Source organism: Phocoena phocoena, chromosome 15 (genome assembly GCF_963924675.1).
Source record: "Phocoena phocoena chromosome 15, mPhoPho1.1, whole genome shotgun sequence".
NCBI lineage: Eukaryota > Metazoa > Chordata > Mammalia > Artiodactyla > Phocoenidae > Phocoena > Phocoena phocoena.
In genome coordinates, this window is record NC_089233.1 from 55,165,044 (window position 1) to 55,186,961 (window position 21,918).

At 43.2% G+C, this 21,918-nt stretch overlaps 1 protein-coding gene and 1 non-coding gene across 2 annotated transcripts; one reads left to right on the forward strand and one right to left on the reverse strand.

The window, feature by feature from the left end:
- Window positions 1–1,552: 1,552 nt before the first annotated feature.
- On the reverse strand, window positions 1,553–14,760 carry CHGB (chromogranin B). Its single transcript, XM_065892382.1, has 5 exons — window positions 14,595–14,760; window positions 10,059–10,105; window positions 9,499–9,592; window positions 2,917–4,610; window positions 1,553–2,029 (listed from the first exon to the last, which is right to left on the reverse strand). The coding sequence occupies exons 1-5, from the start codon at window positions 14,641–14,643 to the stop codon at window positions 1,946–1,948; spliced, it is 1,968 nt and encodes a 655-aa protein (XP_065748454.1). The 5' UTR covers window positions 14,644–14,760; the 3' UTR covers window positions 1,553–1,945.
- Window positions 14,761–21,276: 6,516 nt separating this feature from the next.
- On the forward strand, window positions 21,277–21,349 carry TRNAR-CCU (transfer RNA arginine (anticodon CCU)). The gene has a single exon. It is a non-coding gene; the product is annotated as a tRNA-Arg (tRNA).
- The last annotated feature ends 569 nt before the right edge of the window (window positions 21,350–21,918 follow it).

Here is a 21,918-nt window from a genome sequence, read left to right on the forward strand (position 1 = left end):
CCTGGGGCCACCAGAAGCTGGAAGAGGCAGGAAGGACATTCTTCTACTGACTTTGGAGGGAGTGTAGCCCTGCCAACACCTTAATTTTGAACTTCTGGCCTCCAGAACTGTGAGAGAGTAAATTTCTGTTGTTTTAAACTACCCAGTTTGTGGTACTTTGTTATGGCAGCCCCCAGAAACCAGAACGATATTTGTATCCTAACTCCTTGTCCCACGAGGACTGCTTCCAGCAGCCATGACCCCCAGCGCTTCCCACTCGCCTTTGCGAGCAGCCCGTCATGATCCCATGGCTGGTAAAATACCTAGAGAGACAATAAGCAGCCTTTTAGAAGTGTGTGTGCCCAGATTTAGAACAATTTTCTGTCAGATTCATCACACTGATTCATCACACTGGCTTGCTCTCTATATGATAAACTGACACCCTCCTGGAGAAGTATGTCACCAAGAGTTAACCTGACAAGAATCTGGCTAAATTATCACAGGCAAGTCTTAACTTAGTTAAGAGGAGGAGAACCAGGCCTTCCAGATGAATAAAAGTCATGGGTGATGCCCAGAGGACAACGCTTTACCTGAACTGCCAAAACAGGAGTAATCAACCAAGTAGAAGCCACCATCTGTGAGGAATGAAATGCCAAGTAAAAGAAGGGAGAAGGGCTATTGTCCGTTGGTCTTGCTGTGAGAAGCTGCAGCCATAAAAATCGTAGCAGCCACTGTTTTCTGCACCATTGCCTTACACTGGGCACTACTCCGAGTGTTTTGCTTAAATTCAGTCATCCTCATAACAACCCAATGGAACAGATATCCTTGTTTTACTGATGAATCTGAAGCCCAGAGAGGGAAAGTAACTTGCCCAAAGTCACACAGTTACTTAGAGTCAGAGCCCTGTCTTCTTATAGAGCAGATATGAGACAGGCCGTGAAGGTCCAAGGATCTGTCTGGCCTACTCCAGATGTTGTGATTCCCAGTCTGGAGTTCTTCCCACTATCCAGGCTTTCTCCTCAGCCCTGAAAAATGACCCTTGGCCAGCTATTCCCAGAGCTCTCCAGATAATCGGATTCTAAAAGTAATGGCTTATAATAATTTTTGAAACAGGTTCTTCAAGCCTATTTAATCTTTCTCCAGCCTGGGGGAGCAATGTCTTTTCCTGATCTCTTTCTCTTTATATCCTCCACATTCTTTTTTTCATTTATTTATTTTTTTGGCTGCATTGGGTCTTTGTTGCTATGCGCGGGCTTTCTCTAGTTGCCGTGAGTGGGGGCTACTCTTCGTTGCGGTGCACAGGCTTCTCATTGTGGTGGCTTCTCTTGTTGTGGAGCACGGGCTCTAGGCACGCGAGCTCAGTAGTTGTGGCACACAGGCTTAGTTGCTCTGCGGCATGTGGGATCTTCCCAGGTCAGGGTTCGAACCTGCGTCCCCTGCCTTGGCAGGAGGATTCTTAGCCACTGCGCCACCAGGGAAGCCCCCTCCACATTCTTTTATTTCAGATGTTTGCTCTTTTCCTTTTTTTTTTTCATTTCTGTATCCAAACACCAACAAACCAACAAATCTTAGTGCTATATTTTAGAATTTACTTTGAAGAATGGATCTGAAAGTCACACTCCTCCCTATTCGCCCAAAGGAAGCTGAGAACATGACAATTTTGGCCTCAGGTGAATCTTTTATTACTTCAAACTGAGACATTTTTTCAAGGACAGTAGCACAGTCATTGTCACAAGCGTGTTAATATATCTATTATTTGATAAAGAATATGCTACAAGTCATGCTATTCATATTTTCAATAACATTCTGGCAAAAATTAAGGACATTTCCAATCATGTCAAACATTTGATGAACAGTAAATTCTACTTTCTGCCTTTGGGTAAATAAATGGGGTCTTTCAGTGAAGTGGTGGAAAACAGATCATGTGAAGGCTGCTTTTAAAATCTGCCCTTTGCTCCAACGACCATCAGCCCCTTCGGTTACCACTGAATTTCCCAGCTATTTTCTGTAGTTCCAAATCCATCGCAGCCAAGTTTTCAAGTTCTTTTTCCTAGAAAATACAGAAAAGTAGAGGCATGAGGTCCCAGATCAATTTAGCTCTTTGCAGTTTTAGGGAGTCTGAACAGAAAGGGGAATTTTTGATATCTTAGAGGCTATAGGAGATACCCGACATCAGTGGTTTTCAAAGTGTGGTTCCTTGACCAGCAGCATCAGTATCACCAGGGAACTCGTCAGAAATACAGGTTCTTGGGCCCCACGTGGGGCCTACCTACTGAATCAGAAACTCTAAGGCTAGAAATCCCACATGATTCTGAGGCACATTCAAGCCTGAGAAGCACCAACCTACATAATCAATATTGAGGGAAAAAAACATTGTTAAGGAAGGTAAAGCTCTGGTAATGTTACTTCCCCTACACGTAGATGTCTGACTGTTATAGGCCAAGAGATGACAGAGATAGAAACTAAGCAACTAACTTCTGTATCACCTGTTCTTTCATACCCTGGGAAATAGTGATGAAAAGTCAAATGACCAAGGAGAAGACACTAGACCAGTGGTTTTCAACCTTCGCTAAACATTGAAACCACCTGGGAGCTTTAAAACATCCTGATGCCCAGGCAGCATCCAGTACCAAACAATCTCTGGGTGTGGGTCCCAGATGTCAGTAATTTTTCAAGCTCTTCAGGTGATTACAACGTGCAGCCGAGGTTGAGAGGCACTGCAGCACTGCAGTGGGAGGAATTGGACAGGGTTGTGGACAATGGCTAGATGCCAGGTGGAAATCAAACCCAGAGGTTGTCTCCGCTCCGTTATTAGGCGTACAGTCCTATGGTGATTAATCCCCATCCATATCTCCCCCTAGTATCAGATAGTCTTGTATATAACATATTAAAATTAACCACCTGAAGTTAGTTTTAAGCAAAAGCCCCACAGCATACCTCTTCCTCCGTCAGAACTCCTTGGCCAGCTCTCTCCTCTTCATTTTCTGCTGCGTGGCGACGGCGCATCTGCTCCTCCGAGCCATAGAAGTCCGGGAACTCAGCTGACTTCTTCCTGTAGTGAAGGAGCCGGTCCAGTTCGGCCACTCTGTCATACTGCCTTTTCAGATCCAGTTTGGGGCCCAGGTTTCTCTTCTCATACCCCCAGTTTACATCCTCCTCAAAGGGCTTTTTCTCCCACCAATCATAGTTGTATTCTGGGAAGAAATTCTTCTCATTCAAGGTCAGCCCATTCTCCTCTTCACCCTCAAGAGAATTGTCATCCAGGTGGTCTTTTCTCTCAAACCGGCTGCTCTTCCACTGGGGAGGGTCGTAGTATGGACTGACAAGCTCTGCTAATCTCTCCTTTTCGGTGATGTGAGGGGGAGCATACTGTTTGCCTCGAAGCCTAGCTTCTTCCCTGTTCTCTTCAGAGTCTTGCGGGTCCCCCAGCTGCGGCCACTTCCCTCGGGCCCCTTCCTCACCCCTTTCCTCATCATAGTCGAGGTAATTTCGCACCTCGCCTGGTGGATGCCGCCTCGCCTTGTCTGTCTGGCCTTCCTGAACACGGTGGTGCGCTTCACCCAAGAACCGTTTCTTTTCTGTTTGGTGTAGAGTGGAGTAGGCTCCCGGCTCCCCTCCCCGGGCTCTGTGGTGGGGTCCCCCCTCCTGGCCTCTCTCTTCCTCGCTCTCCTCGTCATAGCCGTGCGCCATGCTATTCAGCTCTAGGCTGAGGCCTTTTCTCCTGTCCTCCTGCTCTGGGCTCTCCTCACTGCGAGGCCTGGGAGCCCGGTGCTCTTCACTTCCTTTGCCCCCATATCGTGCCCCCTCCAGGTCCCCGGGAGCCCGGGCAGCCACGTGACTCCTCACTTCCTCCCCGTATTCGGCTTCTTCCTCCGAAGCCCTGGAGAGGGTTGGATGGTGGGCTCTCTTTTCCCCTGAGCCGCCTGTGCCCACGTGTGGCTCCTCGCGGGAGTACCCCCTTCCCTCAGTGGGAGGACTCCCTTCCTGAGAGGACCTGTCGGGCCTGCTCCTCCCGTGGTGGTGTCTTGGCCTCGAGCGTCGCTTGTCCGCCTCGGGGCTGACATCCTCGTCGCTCTCCTCAGGTCCTTCCTGGCGCTCGGGGTGGCTTTGAGGCACTCGGGGCCCATTCTCCTGGCTTCCGGTCTCCTCTCCACTCTCCTGGCTGCTCCTCTCCCGGCTGTGAGACTTCTCCAGGCCCCCCGCAGACTGCGTATCGTATCTGGACACTAACTCCTCTTTCTTAGCTGGAGTCTGGTTTCTGTGACTGGGAAGAGCAGTTTGTGCCTCTCCTGGCCCCCCAGGGTGTCTCTCCTCACTGCCATCTTCCACACGCTCCCTTTTCTGATATTTCTCCACCTCTTCTTCCTCCCTGTCGTGTCCCTTGCTCTTCTCAGAATGGCGTGCCTTTGCTTCTTTGGCCACTTGGCTGCCTTGGGGCTCGCCTGCCCGCTCTCGGCTGTGCCCACCACCCTCTGTGTCTGCCACTGTCTGGCCTTGGGCGTCCTCCCCTGCGTCCTCCCTACTGGAGGTCCTGGGGGCTTCTGAGGCGTCAGCTGGGTCTCTTAACAATCTCACTTCAAACCTTGTGTTTTCATTTTCACTTTTCTCTTCATCTTTGAGCTCTTTTCCACCTATAATGAAAATAAAAAAGAGTAAGTATACTTCAGAATTGTTTGTGGTTCAGTAAGCACAGCCTCAGTGATCACTACAAATCCTAAAGATCCTGAAAGTCCTTGGGTAATTTTTTAAGTTAATAAAGAATATACTCAGATTACTTTTAAAAGAAATGGTATGGGGACTTCACTGGTGGTCCAGAGGTTAAGACTCCACACTCCCAGTGCAGGGGGCCAGGGTTCGATCCTTGGTCAGGGAACTAGAACCTGCCTGCTGCAACCAAGATCCCGCGTGCTGCAACTAAGATCCAGCACAGCCAAATAAATAAATATTTAAAAAAAGAAAGAAAGAAATGGTATGAAAACTCCTTAGCTGTGTTTAAATCTGATAATAAATTCTCTGCATATTTATTTTTTCATAACCCCGAACAAGCATCTTTCAATGACCAAATTGAAATCCAAATATAGGTTTATAAAATACTAGAATTTAGAACCAGAAGATACCTTAGAGTTTGCGTATTTCAACCTCCTCTTTTTGTGGACAGAGAACTGAGGCTCAGAGAGGTGTAATTCAGGACCATTATTTCCATGTTTGCTCTAAGTAGGGGTTTAAAAGTTAGCATTGTGTAAATGGTTCCCACTAGAATCCAGCTAAATGAAGTTAAATGCCCAAAATGGGAAATATAAGATTCAACAAAGGATTAAAAATGTGTTTAATTAGTTTACCAGACTTTTATTATCCAATCAACTGTGTAGATGCAACTTAGCAGTAAGTGACAATAAAACTTAGTAATTGGTGATAAGCAGGGTGTTTGTTTCTTCCCTGAGAAAACTGCACAGCAGTGGAAAGGACCATGTCCTTCCCTCACTCAGGTCCCATCCACCCCACATGTTCTCAAAGGTTGAGAATGAACTTCAGTAAACGGAGTTATCTTTGTATTGCACAAATCAACAGTAGACAGTATAACCGACATTTTAATTGAATGCTGTTTTTTCTCATCTTTTCCAAATGTTGACAGCATCTTCACTAAATCCTCCTTAACTCAAGGGCATCCTGTGAAAGAAGATATGCAGTTAACACTGTCTGAGTTGTTAGCTGGGAGGGCTTGGATTTCAACTGATGTCACTGAGTTCATATAGAACACCTGAAGCCAAGGCTGCTCACAGCTCTAGGCTGACGTCTGCGCCATCCATGGTGGGGGCCACCAAACCTTTGTGGCTACTGAGGACTTGAAATGTGGCTGGTCCAGACTGAGACATGTTGTAAATGTAAGAAACCACCAGATTTCAGACTTCAGATGAAAAACAAGAATGTAAAATACCTCAAATTTTCATATTGATTATATGTTGGAATGATAATATTTTGGATGTACAAGATAATATATATTATAAACATATTGTATGTACAAATTATATATTGAATAAAATAAATTGGACAAAATTAAATGTATTATTAAAATTAATTTCACCTGTCTCTTTTTACTTTTTTAATGTGGCTACTGAAAAATTTGAAATTATATTTGTGGTTCACATGATGTTTCTATTGAATGGCTCTTGATGAGTCATTTTGAACTGATATTTGCAAAATAGAAAAAATTGGTCTGTTTTGTAAAAATGTCCAAGAAATAGCAGACAGTCTATTCCTCTCTGCTTAAAAGCCCAGCCTGGCATGATAATATTTTCATGTTTTATGAGGCAACTGAAAGGTCCCTGACCTTCCACACCCAGACACCTGAGGGCTGGCCCCTCACCAGTGCCTTTGCCTTTTAAGAGCCAGTGGTGGTGTGTGTAGCACTGAGGCAGGGCTGACCAGGTATGCACAGGTAAGCAGGGAGGCTTTGAGCAGATACTGATGTCATCTGGACAGAATCTCAGCTTCCTGAGGCAGAGGCTGTGTGGCCCTTTTCCTACTGCCTGCTGGTCAAGAAGAGAAGCATTTTTATTTTTTCCAGGTTAAATGTGCGCTGCTTGTAGCAGCTTGCCTGAGGCTTAGCACTTCCTCCTAAATTTAGCTTTAAGTCCCCTCAGGTGAGATCTGAGGAAGGCTGTGATTAGCAGCATACAGTCTTGTCAATCTGTAAAACCAAGGTGTGAAGCTCACTCTTACTTCAAGTAAAAAGGAGAAAATGCACCTTCCATCCCTAACTATCATGTTGCAGAGATGACCAGATCAAAGAAATTGTTATACCTGTTAAGAAATTGGACTATGAATTCCTAAGATCTCTTCAAGCCATGAAAAAATGATTCTTCCCTGCTCCCCAAATGTTTGTTTGCTCAGTAAGCGTGTGCTAACTGAGATGTGCTGGAGAGAGTGGGAGTGGAGACAGAGATGGGCTGGGGATGGGAGGGAGGCTACATGAAGGAATTCATCCAACTTGTTGGCAGAAAGCTCCACCAGTCCTGTGATCAGCATAAGACATTTCAGCAGGAGAGAGAAAACCAGAATAGGACAGAAGTGTGGACAAAGAATGTCGCCTGCCAAATCAGTAAACAAAGGGTGTCCTGGCCATCTAGGCACTGCAGCCACACCTCACTGTGTACCCAGAGGGGATTCAGGATGGAAAAAACAAGATAATTAAGGTGCATATGAAAGGAATGACTTCAGTAAGCCCAGACTCTTGCATCTTCCCATACATAGAAAAGTGCTAAATTCGTTAACTTAAGATGTCTGGTTTTCTTTCATTAACTGTAATATTTTGATGTTCTGACTATCTGGTTTTTATTGCAAGAACGCCTATATATCCTGCCTCCTCCCTTACCTCTTCAAAACAGTCCCTCAGACTGTATCTGAGAGGTTGTCTCCTGGGCTTAAGTCCTTAGTATGTCCATGGAATAAAATATAAATCTCAAATTTTAGGTTGTGCTTCTTTTTTTTTTTTTCAGTCGACAGAAGTTATGAACTGGTAGCCCAAAGGTGAATTCTATTTGGCCTAAATAACATTTTTAGTAAATTTGAATTCAGAGGCAATACTTAAATACTAGGAGATATTGCTTAGATATCCAAATTTTAAATTCTTTTGAAAAATCCCAAGATCTGGTAACAGAATCTATATTTCTCTCACAATAGGTTTCAAGCTGAGAAAAATCTACTCCTCCTTAGAAGAGGCCTGTATCCTCCAGTTTGTGAGTCACTTCCTGTCCTGTTTTATTCCTTTCTCTTACGTATTTTCCTGGCCCTGGCTGGTGTTTGAGTCTGCAACCCCGGAGGAGCTCAAATCTCCCTGATCTCAGTATTTAATGGCTCTCTGGGTATGATGTCTCCAAGGTCCTGATAGACATGGGTCATTTGATTTTTACCAGTTTTCCTGGGGCTTTCTCAAGAGACTCAAAAGACCCCAGGGCACAATCAGTGATGAGCAGAGGCTAGAATCCTACCTGAGAGCTAAGAATCTGATCTTGGCAGTTAGCAAAGCCCTATAATCAACAACTCTTCCTAAGCAATCTTGGTTCTTTGATGACCTAGTATGACAGACCCAAAACTTCTGCATCCGTCTGGTAAACAAAGAAATGGGAAGGGAGATAACGAGATGGGTTTGCCCAAAGGAGCAGCATTTAGTCCCTGCCTGGAGATCCACCCTGCTCTCACTCATTCCCTGCAATGGCTAATAAACTCATTCTGACAAGCTCATGAAAGAGGCATGTAGGCTGGGAGTGGTAGAGAAGCTTCCTTCCACTGTGCATGGGTCTCCTACAGTCTCAGGTCCCCACACCTACTATGGTTATCCTGAAGCCCCCAATAGTGGATTGAGTCCCCCCAGGTTACTCTTTTGGCTAGTCACTCATACTTGTTATAATTTTATGCATGGGCCTCATGTGCAGCAACAGGAAGAGAATATTATCTTGCAATAGGAGATTTTGAAGGTGAAAAGAAGAAAGAAAATCCACTGTTCTCAGCCTGACTCAAAATTTAAAAGCAGAGAAAGGTGTTGAAGAGAACAGAGCTTTTCGGATTTGTTTGAATCAATTTGACTTCATGCTAAAAGAGATGCATAGTTTTTGTTTTTGTTTTGGCCATGCTGTGCAGCATGCGGGATCTTAGTTCCCCAACCAGGGATTGAACCCATGCCCCCTGCACTGAGAGCACAGAGTCTTAACCACTGGATCACCAGGGAAGTCCCAGAGATGCATAGTTTTGTAAAATTTACCTCTTTATGTCAACTTCCAATGGATACTGCTCGTATCACTGTTTAAATTTTGTTTTCAACATAAGCTGTTTTGTATAGAGGAACATTCCAGTCTAGACCCAGAAGGGCATTGCTCTGACTCCTTGGATGCTCTAAGTCTACCCCCACCCCTTCCAGTTCTCAGGCCTGGAACTCCTGATACCATCTGGTAGTCCTCTCATTCTAACAGGCTATGTATTAAAATGGTTTAACCAATCTGTCATGTAAACAGGCCAGAAGTTTCCCAGTCACCTTTCCAAGCTTCTAGCTCCTCATTGTCAGAAGAGTAGAAGGTAAAGAGAAGAATAATTTTTGTCTCCTTCTATCCTTTCATCTTCCATTGCTTCCAGAACACTTTGCCTCCCTGTCTAATCACAAATGAGCACTCCCCATACCTCACTCCACCCAAATGAAAGTCTGTTTTAAAATTCCAAACTCTCAAACCAAGGAATTTAAGAACTATATAGACAGCTCACAGACTATCATTCAGTTCAACTCCCTCATTTTACTTTGAGGAAATAAGCCCAGAGAGGCAAGGGGTCTTCCCCATGGTAACACGGCTATTAAGTGGCAGAGCAGGGTTTGGAAGCCATATGTCATCTCCCAGATACTGATCTAGCCTGTAGTCTTCCCACTGCATCATGCCCCTCGTTCATATGGAAGTAAAGTGGAAGGCGAAACGGAGGGAGCAAGAGAAAGAACTACTCAAGGGACAAAGATCTCCTGAAGTGGAGGATACTTACTCTTCTTCAGGACTTGTCGGCACTCAGGGGTGATGGGTGGAGTGTTGGACTTCGACAAGGCATTTGAGAGGACCTCGATGATGCAGCGAGTCACCTAGGGGGAAACCAGAAAGCAGGCTGGGAAAGCTGGTATCACTGGGATGCCTGACTACTTAAGCCAGAGCTGCTGTCAAAAGAGGCTTGGCTATGTGACCCGTACCGATGCAGACCCCTTGGGTCAGGAATGTAGACTTACATATAGGACTGTAATGAAACCTCCCAGGCCACCCCACAGAGCAATGCAAGAAGGCATTGGGTCAAGACTATCCAGAGAAGAGAAATAAACACCCATTTCTGAACAGATTCAAAGGAAAACAGTGTGATGACAGCTATCCTCAGGGGCACTAAAACATCCAGGAAGGAGGTAAAAGCCCAGGGCAGGAGGGATATCACTTGCTCCCATTTCCTCATTGTTGTTTGTCTATTTTTGTTTTTTATTTTGTTTAGTTTGATGAGATAAGGGGTGGGAGAATCCAGAGTCTAGATATAAGTCTAGATTCCAGACTTCCATTTCAACTTACCGTTTCTTCACTGTGGTTCCTGATGTCCACTGGCATAGAACTGACAGCTTTGAAAGAAAAAAAGAATGGGAAGTGAGTTGATTTTTGGAAGCTGTGTGTCCCCAAACTCACAAAATCACCCCACCCCCAGCATGTTACTTGGAGGGAGGGGCAAAGTCAGAGCTGAGCAGAGTGGAGATAGTTGCGGATGTCTGTCCCAGGGACAAGAATTGCCCCAGTTGCGCACACACACACACACACACACACACACACACACACATGCACATACACACACAGCTGTTTCCCCTAGCAATGTCATAAACATGATTTGAAAATGAATGCTATCTTATATCCAATATAAATCAAATCCACACAAGGGGAGCTTCTGGGATACTGGCAATGTTCTGTTTTTGATCTGGGTGCTGATTACACAGCTGTGCTTAAGGAGGGAAAAATTCAGTAAGCTGTATACTTATGATCTATATGCAGTTTTCTGTACATATATTATATGTCAATAAAAAGTTTAAAACAAACCTAGTTTAAATGAAACGGGGGTGCCCTCCTCAACCCTTCTGCCTACTCAAAATGGGTAAAGATCTGTGATTCCCTTTGCCTTTTCCTGTCCCCAAGAAAATATTCTCCCTGAAACTCACTTTATTTACAAAATGTGGTTATGATTATCTTATATAATTAATTACCTCGTTTTACCCCCCAAGCCTTTTCTTGGACAAGCACGCTTATGTGTCTGTATCAGTGTTGTTTCCCTTCCCCCATGTTGTCTGCAGCCATGTAAAGAATATGGGAGGTATCTAATTTTACCAGGATATTGTTGAATCCATAATATCATATGCAAATAGGTGTTTAATGGATAGTTCATAAGGATATTGCAAAAAGATAAATTTTAATTTATTTAAATTAAATTTCATGAGATTCTGCTTATTTTCAACCAGTGATTGAAGTGCCTTTTCATCTTAGGAAATGCTTCAGGTGTTTTTAATTTTACAGTGCTTTTTTTTTTTTTTTTTCCTTTTTCAAAGTTGCTTTGATTCTTTTATCTTTCACTTTGACTTTGTTTTGTCTAAACCCTTTCCACTGGAGAAGCTCAAAGCATTTACATATAGGCCCATCTCTACAGTTCTCCTGACACTCCCTAGAAGAGAAACTGCTATTATGGCTGGAGAGCTCAGTGCAGAAGATTCTTCCAGGTCTCTGAGACAAGTGAAGAGCTACTTGGAGCAAGAGCAAAACTCTCAGACGTCAGAGATGGAAGCTGCTCAAATGCTGTTTCTTATTACCAGCAACCTGACCTTTCCTCCCCAAATATTTGCTTTCCAATCTCTTTACCTCCTCCCAATCAATTACATATCATAGGGCTCAATCTAGAAATAAAACTCCTATTTCATTTGCTCACCTTACTGAATTTTCCTTTTCAAAGCACAGCCTGGGATCTACTCCAATTGTTTCAATAGGCCCAAAGTTATGCAGCATGTTAAAATCACTGGTAAAATATTTAAGAAGTGATTAACAAGGTATGACCCCACTATCTTCCTGAAATGTAGTTCAGACAAGATCTGGATGGCCACCTTTGGTACTCAGGGTCCATTATTTTATCCCCCAAATGGCTGTTATTTGAGAACATTCCCACTTTGGCACTTACTCTTTCCACCTGAGATCTGTAAAATGCTCTGAAAAGAAATAACTGAGAGAATTACTTCTGTCATAAACTAGAAAGTGCCTTTTAAAATTCTAGCTTTACTAAACTTTCTTTGGTAAATGCAGTTTCTTGCTAATAACTTTTCTTTTTCCACAAATGTTTAATAGGTGCTATTATTAACTACTGATATTGCTAAAGTAGTAACAGTCATCTGATTTGAGGGGAGAGGAATATTTTTCTTTTGTGACTCTGAACAATTTGTAGCTCATGTTTGTTTTTACAGAACAACTCTCTTTCCTAATTGAGGCTCTTCAGACATCTTTTTGATGGAAAGGAAAGGAACTAAGGTCTCCTTATGAAAGCATATTATGCATCTAGTGAGACATCTAAGTTCCATTGTATTTCTTCCAATAGAATCTGTGGCAGCAAAGTAATAACCGAAGGTATGTTGATACCCCTAAAGTAGTTTAACTTATTTTTGTAAAAGTTAACATTAAGGGTGCACAAAAGAAAACCCAATAATTGTGATAAAAGTGAAGTAGTCAAATGGCAGAAATTTTTTCAAATAATATCATATGATAAATCTGAGAATAACTTCCAAAGTATTAATATTCCATAAGACTACCAAACTAAGGTTTCATCCCAGAATGAAAATACAGCTATAAAATAACATGGTACGCAAACTCTTTTTTTTGGGGGGGGGCTGCATTGGGTCTTTGTTGCTGCGTGCAGGCTTTCTCTAGTTGTGGCGAGCGGGGGGCTACTCTTCGTTGCGGTGTGCAGCCTTCTCATTGCGGTAGCTTCTCCTGTTGCGGAGCACGGGCTCTAGGCACACGGGCTTCAGTAGTTCTGGCACACGGGCTCAGTAGTTGTGGCTCAAGGGCTCTAGAGCGCAGGCTCAGTAGTTGTGGCGCACGGGCTTGGTTGCTCCACGGCATGTGGGATCTTCCTGGACCAGGGATCGAACCCGTGTCCCCTGCATTGGCAGGCGGATTCTTAACCACTGCACCACCACGGAAGTCCCCGCTAACGCTTTTGAATGCAGAAACCATCTTACCTAGTATATATGAATAGCATGTAGCTCCTTCACTCATATTAATTTTTAGAGTGAACAACTCCTGTAGAAAGGTGTGGATCTCCTTCAGAAGCTCATAATGGTAGGAAATGAGCCAGATGGTTTCTGCAGGTTTCCTGTGATTTTGCTAAAGAACAAACTCTGCTTGAAGGCTACCATGCCTAATATCCAAGCATTTGGGGGAGGTGGGAATGGGGAATGACTGCTAATGCGTATGGAGTTCCTTTCTACCACAATGAAAATGTTCTGAAATGTGATAATCTGTGAATGTACTAAAAATCACTGAATTATGCACTTTAAAAGTATAGATTTTATGGTGTGTGAATTATAGCTCAGTAAAAAAAATTTTTAAAGAATATAATATCTTGATTTTAGTTGCTGTTAAAATATAAACCCTTCTTAAAATATTATCTTGTGTAAGAGACATAAATATTTTACCACTATAGTTAAATAAGTCTCATAAAAGACATTGTTTTTGTGGTCTATAGCACAATGTATAGCACAGATTTATCTTGTTAAGCAATTCCTTTCTGAAAATATTTTTGACCAGGAAGGACTCTAAACATTCATTTGGTTTCCTTTAATTAAATCGAGAACATTTATAGGCAATTTGTAAGAGTGACAAGAATTTTAGAAAATTCTTCATGTATGTAGTTTGCAATAAAATAAATTACCAGTGGCTTTCATTTTCTCTTTGGGATCCCGTAATTGCTGTCAATGAAACCCTCATATTCATGGATGGCGATGCCTCAACTCTAGTTAGGGACCTCAATCTCAGATAAGAACAATATTCTATGAGGTCATTAAGACAGCTAAAAGAACCCCTCCAATTTAAACTGGTGGTGGCATATTTACTTCTCAATGGACTCATGGATTTTACTTCAACACACACACACACACACACACACACACACACACACACACACACACATTTTTTCCCCAAATCTCCAAAGATCATTTCTTTGAGATTCAGAGTAGTTTGAAAGATCAATCCCACAATTTTCCACACATAAAGAGGCACTCAAATATCTACTACTTAAAATTTTATCCTCCCAAATTGACTAAAACGATTTTTTTTTACTACTCTAAAAATATTTTTCGTGGTTATTTTATACTCATTATTTTTCTGGAATACAAAAGTCAAAATATCTCTTGCAGTTACCATTTATAACTTAAAGATGGATTCATTTGAATCTGAAATTACCTCTCCCCAGAGGCAGAAATACAAAATACAGAAAAATATTACACTAAACCTGTGCATACATATACCTGAACACACATATATGAATGTGTTAAGAAAAAAGATATATCTTATCTACATATATACATAAGAGACTTACTTTTATCTAATCATGTTTAAATAATAAAATAATAAATTATACAGTTGCCAACTAATATAATACATGTATTCCTGTCTCTCCGTGGTCATCTGGCTTTAAAAAGCCAAACAAACACTTAATTACAGATACAGAATAAGACTATCACAGCATCTCTCTAAACAGGTAAAGAGGATGTGACATTTTAGAAGTGAGCACAAAATGTGGGGTTTCCTTGGAGGCGCGGGCACGTCTTCTTTATATCGATTAAAACAGACTCTTTTGGTTGGGCTAGGAAGCTCTCTGACTTTTTCCAAGTCAGACGTTGGGGCGAGGAGTTGAAGGGAAATACCCAGGGAAGAGAAGAAAGTAAGAACCTCAAGCAAGAGGGAGACACCATCTACTCAACCCTCCCCGTCTTCCAGTATCCGCCAGTCAGGATGCCCAGAGCGGCTGGAGAGGCAGAGGCTGGCGCTGTCCGCGGTTCTGAACTCCCCACAGTGCCCACTCACCCGCCATCATCGTGGCTCCCAGGAGGCCGAGAAGCACTGCAGGCTGCATGGCCCGGCTCGCCGGAATCTGCGCAGGAGAAGAGGGCGGCGGCTGACGGTGAGCAGACGTGGACGGAAGGCGAGATGAAGATACTCGGGGAAAATAGCCTTGTATCTTGGTGCCCGCGGTGTGGCGCGGTTGGCGCAGGCCCCGCTCTTTTAAAGAGCAAGCCGGGGCCGCAGGGCCGGGAGGGGCGGGCACCCAGGAGGCGGCGCCCCCTCGCTCAGCCCTGACGTCATGAGGCGGCCCCGGGGCGGTGGCGCAAGTAGGAAGAAATTTACGCCAGTACAGTCGCCTTGGTGCTCTGGGTCTATGAGCGGGGGTGGGGAGTTAGGCAGAAGAAGGGGTGGAAGGGTGAGGGGAGGTAGTTAAAATGAGTCGGGGGGAGAGGAGCGAGGTCCTGCTTAGATTGTTCAAGCTTATTTCTCATCTCCACCGCACCACCCCCCAACCTCCATATCTAGAAACATGTGTTTGAGGCTGTGTATGTCTTTTCACTGTTGTCAGTTGGTCGACAGCCAGTTCCTACATTCAGACTTACTTTTCTTTTTTCTCATTATTTTATAATCTTTTTATTATTTCAGATCAGCATGTACAGGGAGGGGGGGAAGCCTTTGGGAAGAACACTTCTCAGGAATTCTCTCAAAGCAGGATGACAGAGGAAATCAATATTTTCCTTAGGAAACAGGGCTTTAGAATAAACATGGTATGAGATAGGGGTACAATCACTTTTTTTTAAACCATATCACCACCTAAGTGTTCTGGGAATTTTTTTTTTTTTCCTGAAATGACCATATTTCCCACCTGCTCTGTAGTTTAACTTTGAATAAAACCTGGAGTCCATATGTGTACAGGTATGTGTCTGGACTGTTCTAGAATATCAGTCCATTCCATTTCGGTGGTCTATTTGTTTATCCTTGGAGCGGTACCATACTTTCTCTATCACCATAGCTTTTAAATAAATCTTGATATCTGGTGGAAAAGGTCTTCTCACCTTGTTTTTCTTTAGGATGTTATTGGTTATTCTTGGCCCTTTGCATTTTCATATAAATTTTAGAATCAGTTTTCAATTTTCATGAAAAACTCTGAGGATTTTGATAGGAATTGCATCAAATCTATAGATCAATTTGGTAATAGCTGACATTTTTAATCTGTGGATCAATTTGGGAACACATGACATCTTTACAATAGTGGGCTGACCTAGCTTTTTGATTGCTGATGTTGTTCTGGATATAATTTTATCTCAAGTCGTACAGAATACTATTACTATAGGAAAAGAAAAGAAGCCATAGGGAAGAACATTTCTCAGGAATGCTCTCAAAGAGGAATTAAGGAGGAAAGTATATCTCCCTTAGGAACCAGGGTTCAGAAAAAAACATAGCTTTGCACATGGCTCCTGAAATAGGTAATCCATCAGGACCCAGTCAGGAAAGTGAAACTACCAGAGGGAATTTAATACAGGAAATAATACTCAAGGATTAGAAAAACTGAAAAGCAAATAGGAGAAAATGAGGAGACCCAGAGATTGTTAACTGCAGGCAGCTGCTACACCCCGAGGGAATGGTAGGGTAAAGAAAGGATGTGTCTTTGCTGGACCCCAGAAACATGGACCACCTGGTAGGAGTGGGAAGCTTTACAAGCTACAAAGGCCATGGGGCCATGGAGAAGGGAGCTAGAACCACAGAAGAGAAGCCACTGCTAGTGATGCATCCCCTTCCTCCCAAGAAGAGAAAGGGGGATAAAAACCCGACTTCTCCTTTCTTTCAGTGCAAGTACTTCTTAGTGTCTGAACATACCTGGGAAAGACTGACAGGGAAGATTGTAAAATTTAGTTTGCAAGGGCCAGTGTCTCCAGCAATACAGAACAGAGGAAGGAATCAGGAAGCAAACAGACGAAAAAATGGCATATAGTTCAAAACCACAGGTGAGCAGTACAGGTTCTGAATTTAGATTTTTCTCTCAAAATTTATGAATTCATTTCATTTGCATATATAAATGCTTATCAAGCACTGTAGTAGATACATATTCCACTGGCTGTAGCAGATTACAGGGTTAATCCCAACATTAATGGCTAAAGGAAATACACTCCTCCCCCTGCTCTAGCAGAGTTCACTAGTCAGAGAGTAAAGATGGGAGAGGTGTAGGGTAGACTCCAGGTCTACAGAGGAGGGTGAGAGAGCATGGCATGCCAGGAAAATGGCATTACCATGGAAACTGATGCCCTGCAGATGTAAATCTACAGAGTTCTCTGTGTTTGTGGCCAATAAGATAAACATTTATCTCTGTGACTTTAAGGTTTTTTCCTAATAAAGACCATGTCAATAAGTAGTTTTCCTTAGATAATTTGATCCTACAATACATTTAGTACCTGGTTTCTTAGGTTAGATTCCTAATACACTTTGACATAATTAAGAAATCACAAAACAAATCTTCATCTTAAGAAAAGATAGAAACTATTTTTTAACCTACTAAATTATGGGTAATATAACTCCATATACCTTGCAAGAAGATATATATTAACATTTCTAAAAAGAGGTCAAGAGATGGGACTTCCCTGGTGGTCCAGTGGTTAAGACTCCTCGTTCCCAATGCAGAGGGCACAGGTTTGATCCCTGGTTGGGGAACTAAGATCCTGAATGTTGCACGACACAGCCAAATTAAAAAGAGGTCAAGAGATAGAGCTACAACCATTCAGGTGTGACAAAACAGGGAATCCTCCTCTTCAGTTTGGGGTTTTGCAGAAAATTAGATGAACAGGTGCACTTATTTGTTTATATACTGGAGAGAAAGCAAGAAATAGATATTGAGAACTAGGGGAGATAACTATGATTTGGGTCTGATGGGTTGATAAGACCATTAGGTGCTTGAAAAATCTATTATAGTTAGCAACACATCACATGGTAAGGATCTAGAATGAAGGCTGCTTGCTGGTCTCTCATATGTTCCTCCTCCCAACATACACACACACACACACACACAAACACACACACACACACACTGCAGCAGATGCTGCTGGTTTTCTGCCCATTTCCTTAATTTCCCTCATTCTTACCATTTTGGAGCACACTGGCTTGATTTCCAATGGCCAAGATCTGCATTTCTTTGCCTGATAGCTCTCTCTGGTCACCAGAGCAAACAGAGCTGTGCAAATGGCAAGTTGGAAATGCTGAGGAATCAGGACCCTCAGGAGCAGCCCTCACCCAAACATGAGGTGTACAAACACCCCAGATTCACAGCCCCCTCAGAGGTATGTATTCTACAAAGACTCTGAGAGTTTCCCAGCAAGACTGAGCTTAGTTACACACAGTGGAAATTTTCTTGATAGCAAGCTCTTTATGGCTGACTTTTCTTTCCTGTTTTTCTTCTCTACTCCCCACTGCTGTTTCTTGGAATTATCTCCAGATAAATTACTTGCAGTCAAATCTTTGTCTCAAGGTCTGCTTTTTGGGAAAGTTGAACGATGACACATACATTCACAAACATATAGCAGGATGTTAAATAGAATTTTTCTTATTATGTCTGACTTTTGACTGAAGCCTCAAAGCTAGGCAACATGGGTTTTAAGTACTCACATGCTTCAAAGAGAGAAGCCAGTCACATTTCTACAAGACTTGTTAACAGGGGGCCAAACTGGCACAGTGGGTATTACTCACAAGTCTGTGTAAGGGAACACTACAGATACAAACCTAGAAATGCAGAACTATAAAAGGACTGGTTGGAGAAAGAACTTTTTTGAAGAGAGTTTGTAGGGAGCCCTGTACTGTTTCATGATGCTTCTTCCTATCTCTGCCAAGTTGGGGGCCGCAAGAAGCTAACATAAAGTGGAGTTGTCTGCAGGAAGGGAGACTGATATCTCATTTCCTTGCCAGATGCTTGCTAAGCTGCAGAAACCCATAGACTCATTCCAACGCCAATAGAGGAGAGTGGGAAGGAGATCACAAGGCAATTTAATTTGTGTCCCCAAGAGTTTGAGAGTGAAGTGAGCAAGGTAGAAGTGGGAAGGAGGTCAGCCGGAGCAGCCTCAATGGCAAGTTGAGGGGAGAGGACAGTGGCTGGAACATCTGCATGTGCAGAGTTTTCCCTGGGCTAAGTGGTCTCCACAGAATGCTACTGGTCTCAAGTCACCCCCAAAAGCCCCTGCTTGAAGGAGCAAGGGGATCCCCAAGATGTGCTGATAATGGTAGCTGAGAGGTGTTGTGAGAGGTCAGAGAGCATCACTCTTGTCAGAGACTGGGGGAGTGAAGAGGTTCCCATGGAGGACTCTAAAGAATCCACAAAGGTCCCTTGTGAAAGGGCCAGCCAGCATCTGGAGGTGTGCCACAATAGAGGGCACTGAAAACCAACAGAGGACCACAGATTACTGGCCATCTCTGAACCCTCCTCCATCTCTGTCATCCTCCTCTTTGGCCCAGACCTGAAGGAACTGAAGGGAGGGGTAGGATAGGAAAGAAAGAAACAAGGGAACAAAAGGAGAGGCCAACCCTTCCCTCTTCCCCATGACTTGACTTGTTCCAGGTCAGGCAGCAGCTGGGAGTTAGAGGGGCTTTGAATTGGGTGAAAAATAGAAGTTTGGACTACTGTAATAGTCCAGAGTTAATGAAAAGCTATTGTTTTGCCTGAGATATTGTTCAAGGGTCAGAAAAGGAGCTTTGACAGAAATGCTTGCAGACAGTTGTAAGAGAAGATTGAAGCTGCTTCCTGAGTGTACCTGCCAAGTTCATCATGTTCAAATGGGTTATGTGTAACATAGGATAGAAAAATGCTTGCACATTGTTTACAAATATGAGTACTGTAGTATAAGGGGGAATGCTCCGATAGGACCAGAAATCATGAAGAATCCTTGAGAGATAAAAGCAGATAGGTAGAGAGTGAAGGAGAAAAATCACAGCTCCTAAGATAGGATTAATGCAAAAAAATCAGAGGAAGTTTGGAGTTCTGTCAAGTCCAGAAGCAGGGGAAGAATGTGGGTGTGAATGTTGAGGAGTTTGAGTGGGGTCCCTAGTGGAAGCACACACAGATGGTGTGGTCCTCCCCTCTTCCAGCACTTGTGCCAAGCAGTGAGTAGCAGAGATGTCAAGACCTGCATCCTGTTCTGTTGGGTTCTTTCCACCTCTTAGGAGCAACCTCTTTCAATCTCTGATGCCTTGATGTCCAGGGGCCTATTTCTCCTCTTTTCCTGAAAAATCCTTCTCTATATGACACTCTTCATAGGGATTTTTGAAGTTTGGTTTCATTCCAAAATATGTATCTCAATTTGTGGAATTTCTAGCAACAAGCCAGAAATACTGGTCATGACCTTGAAATCACAGTAACTTCAGGCCAACATGTCTGTTACTGGAAAGCAGAAGCAGTCCTGTGCTGATTGTTTTGAAGTCTCCCTTGTGGACTCTGTCTGGCCTTTTTCTCTGTGCTCATCCTCAGGAGTCATGAAATGTAAGTTGGTTCCATCTCGTGATTCCGAGAGATCTGGTGGACTTAATAAGCACTCTTTGCTCTGAGAGGAGGCATTCTTTTGGTGGTGCTGAATTTTAAATTATTTATGGTGAAGATTAGAGCATACCAACTCCCAGGCAGGCCTCTCCTTTACAAAAATGTATTCTGTAGAAGTAAACTCCGGAAAAACTCCATGTAGGCTAATTATAGTTTTATACCTATGAATATTTTATTTCTCAATAATTCATAATGGTCCTCAAGGAGCCATTACCATTAAGTAAATTTGCATAATCAGAAACCTCCCAAGATTGTACTTGCCCATATTTTTGTTCTGGGTAACATGTATATATACAGTGGGCCACTTATCAGTTTTATTAAAGGATTGTTCTCCATCTCTTTCTCCCACTTTCCTACCTGCTTTCCTTTCTTTTGCATTCACTCACAAAGCTCAGAAAACAGCACCGAATAATATTATCCTGCCGTACAAACTCAGTACTGCCTAAAACTAAATTACCAATGGATGGGCCAGTCTCAACTTTTTTGTCTTTTAGAAGGCATATTATCCTATTACGTATGAAAATAAATATTGGAAGACTTACTGGATTTGGTCTTTTCCCCCCAGAAGTAAAGTGAAGGCAGACTTCATAGCTAACTAAGGAAAGGAGAAAGAACATTTGCAGGCATATGACCCAAGGGGCAAAGAGGTACCCGGCTCCTGCAGACTAAAGCAAAAGTCTCAGGGTTCATCGGACCTGAATCTTGGGCCAGTTTCTAGCCTAGAGATGGAAGAGGAAGTAAAGGGGCATCCAAAAGGCCCCACTGAATCTATAGCCCAAGGAGAGGTTGAAGAAAGGCCAGAGCAGCACAAAGGAAAGCAGTTGCTTCAAGGGAAATGGTTGAGTCACTGAAAAGTGAACTTGAATTACCCTCACTCCTGAATTCACCCAAAACACCATGAAATGGATAGACAATATTTCTTCAAAGCTAGAGCAATGATTTGTTTGCATAATAAGTAAGTGTTTTATTGTGATACTCTGGACACTGTTTTGACAGAGGGAATGTAGAGCAGGAAAGAAAACAAGAAGAGTATATAAGAGACAGAGTGTCATACACACAAGTTCCTACCCCCTGCTCTAAGTAAACCCACACATGGGTGTTCTTGGATGCTGCTACCTCTTGATTTGAGGTAAAAGGGCACAGAGAGGGACTTCCCTGGTGGTCTAGTGGTTAAGACTCTGTGCTCCTAATGCAGGGAGCCTGGGTTCAATCCCTGGTCAGGGAACTAGATCCCGCATGCTGCAACTAAGAGCCCGCATGCCACAGCTAAAGATCCTGCATGTGGCAATGAAGATCCCACATGCCACAACTAAGACCCAGCTCAGCCAAATAAGTAAATAAATAAATTTTAAAAGGGCACAAAGAGGCAATGAAAGCCTCAGAGAAGGCATTGAAATGCCAAGTCAGTCAATGGCCCCCAAGCCTCTCATTTCCATACTCTCTTTTCCATTTCTCCTGGGCCCTCTAGACAAAAGGGAGACACCAAGAGAACTTTAGAGGTGAGGAAGAAGTAACTTGGGGACCACGCTCTGTCTCCTTGTCATTCTGCTCTAGAGTAAGCATCCAGATGACCCAGCTTCCATCATCTTCCTGTCTCTACCTGATAACATCCCACCATACCAGTTCTAAAAGTGAAGTGGTAATCTGTACAAAATGTGCTATTACAAAGCGCTAATGAATGCTGGGAGGCTCCAAACCAAGCCAACATTACTCCTGGAGGCATTTCAGAGCAACCTGTCCCTAGAGACCTCCAAGGGGAGAGAATCCATGAGTACAATGTCACACACAGCAAGA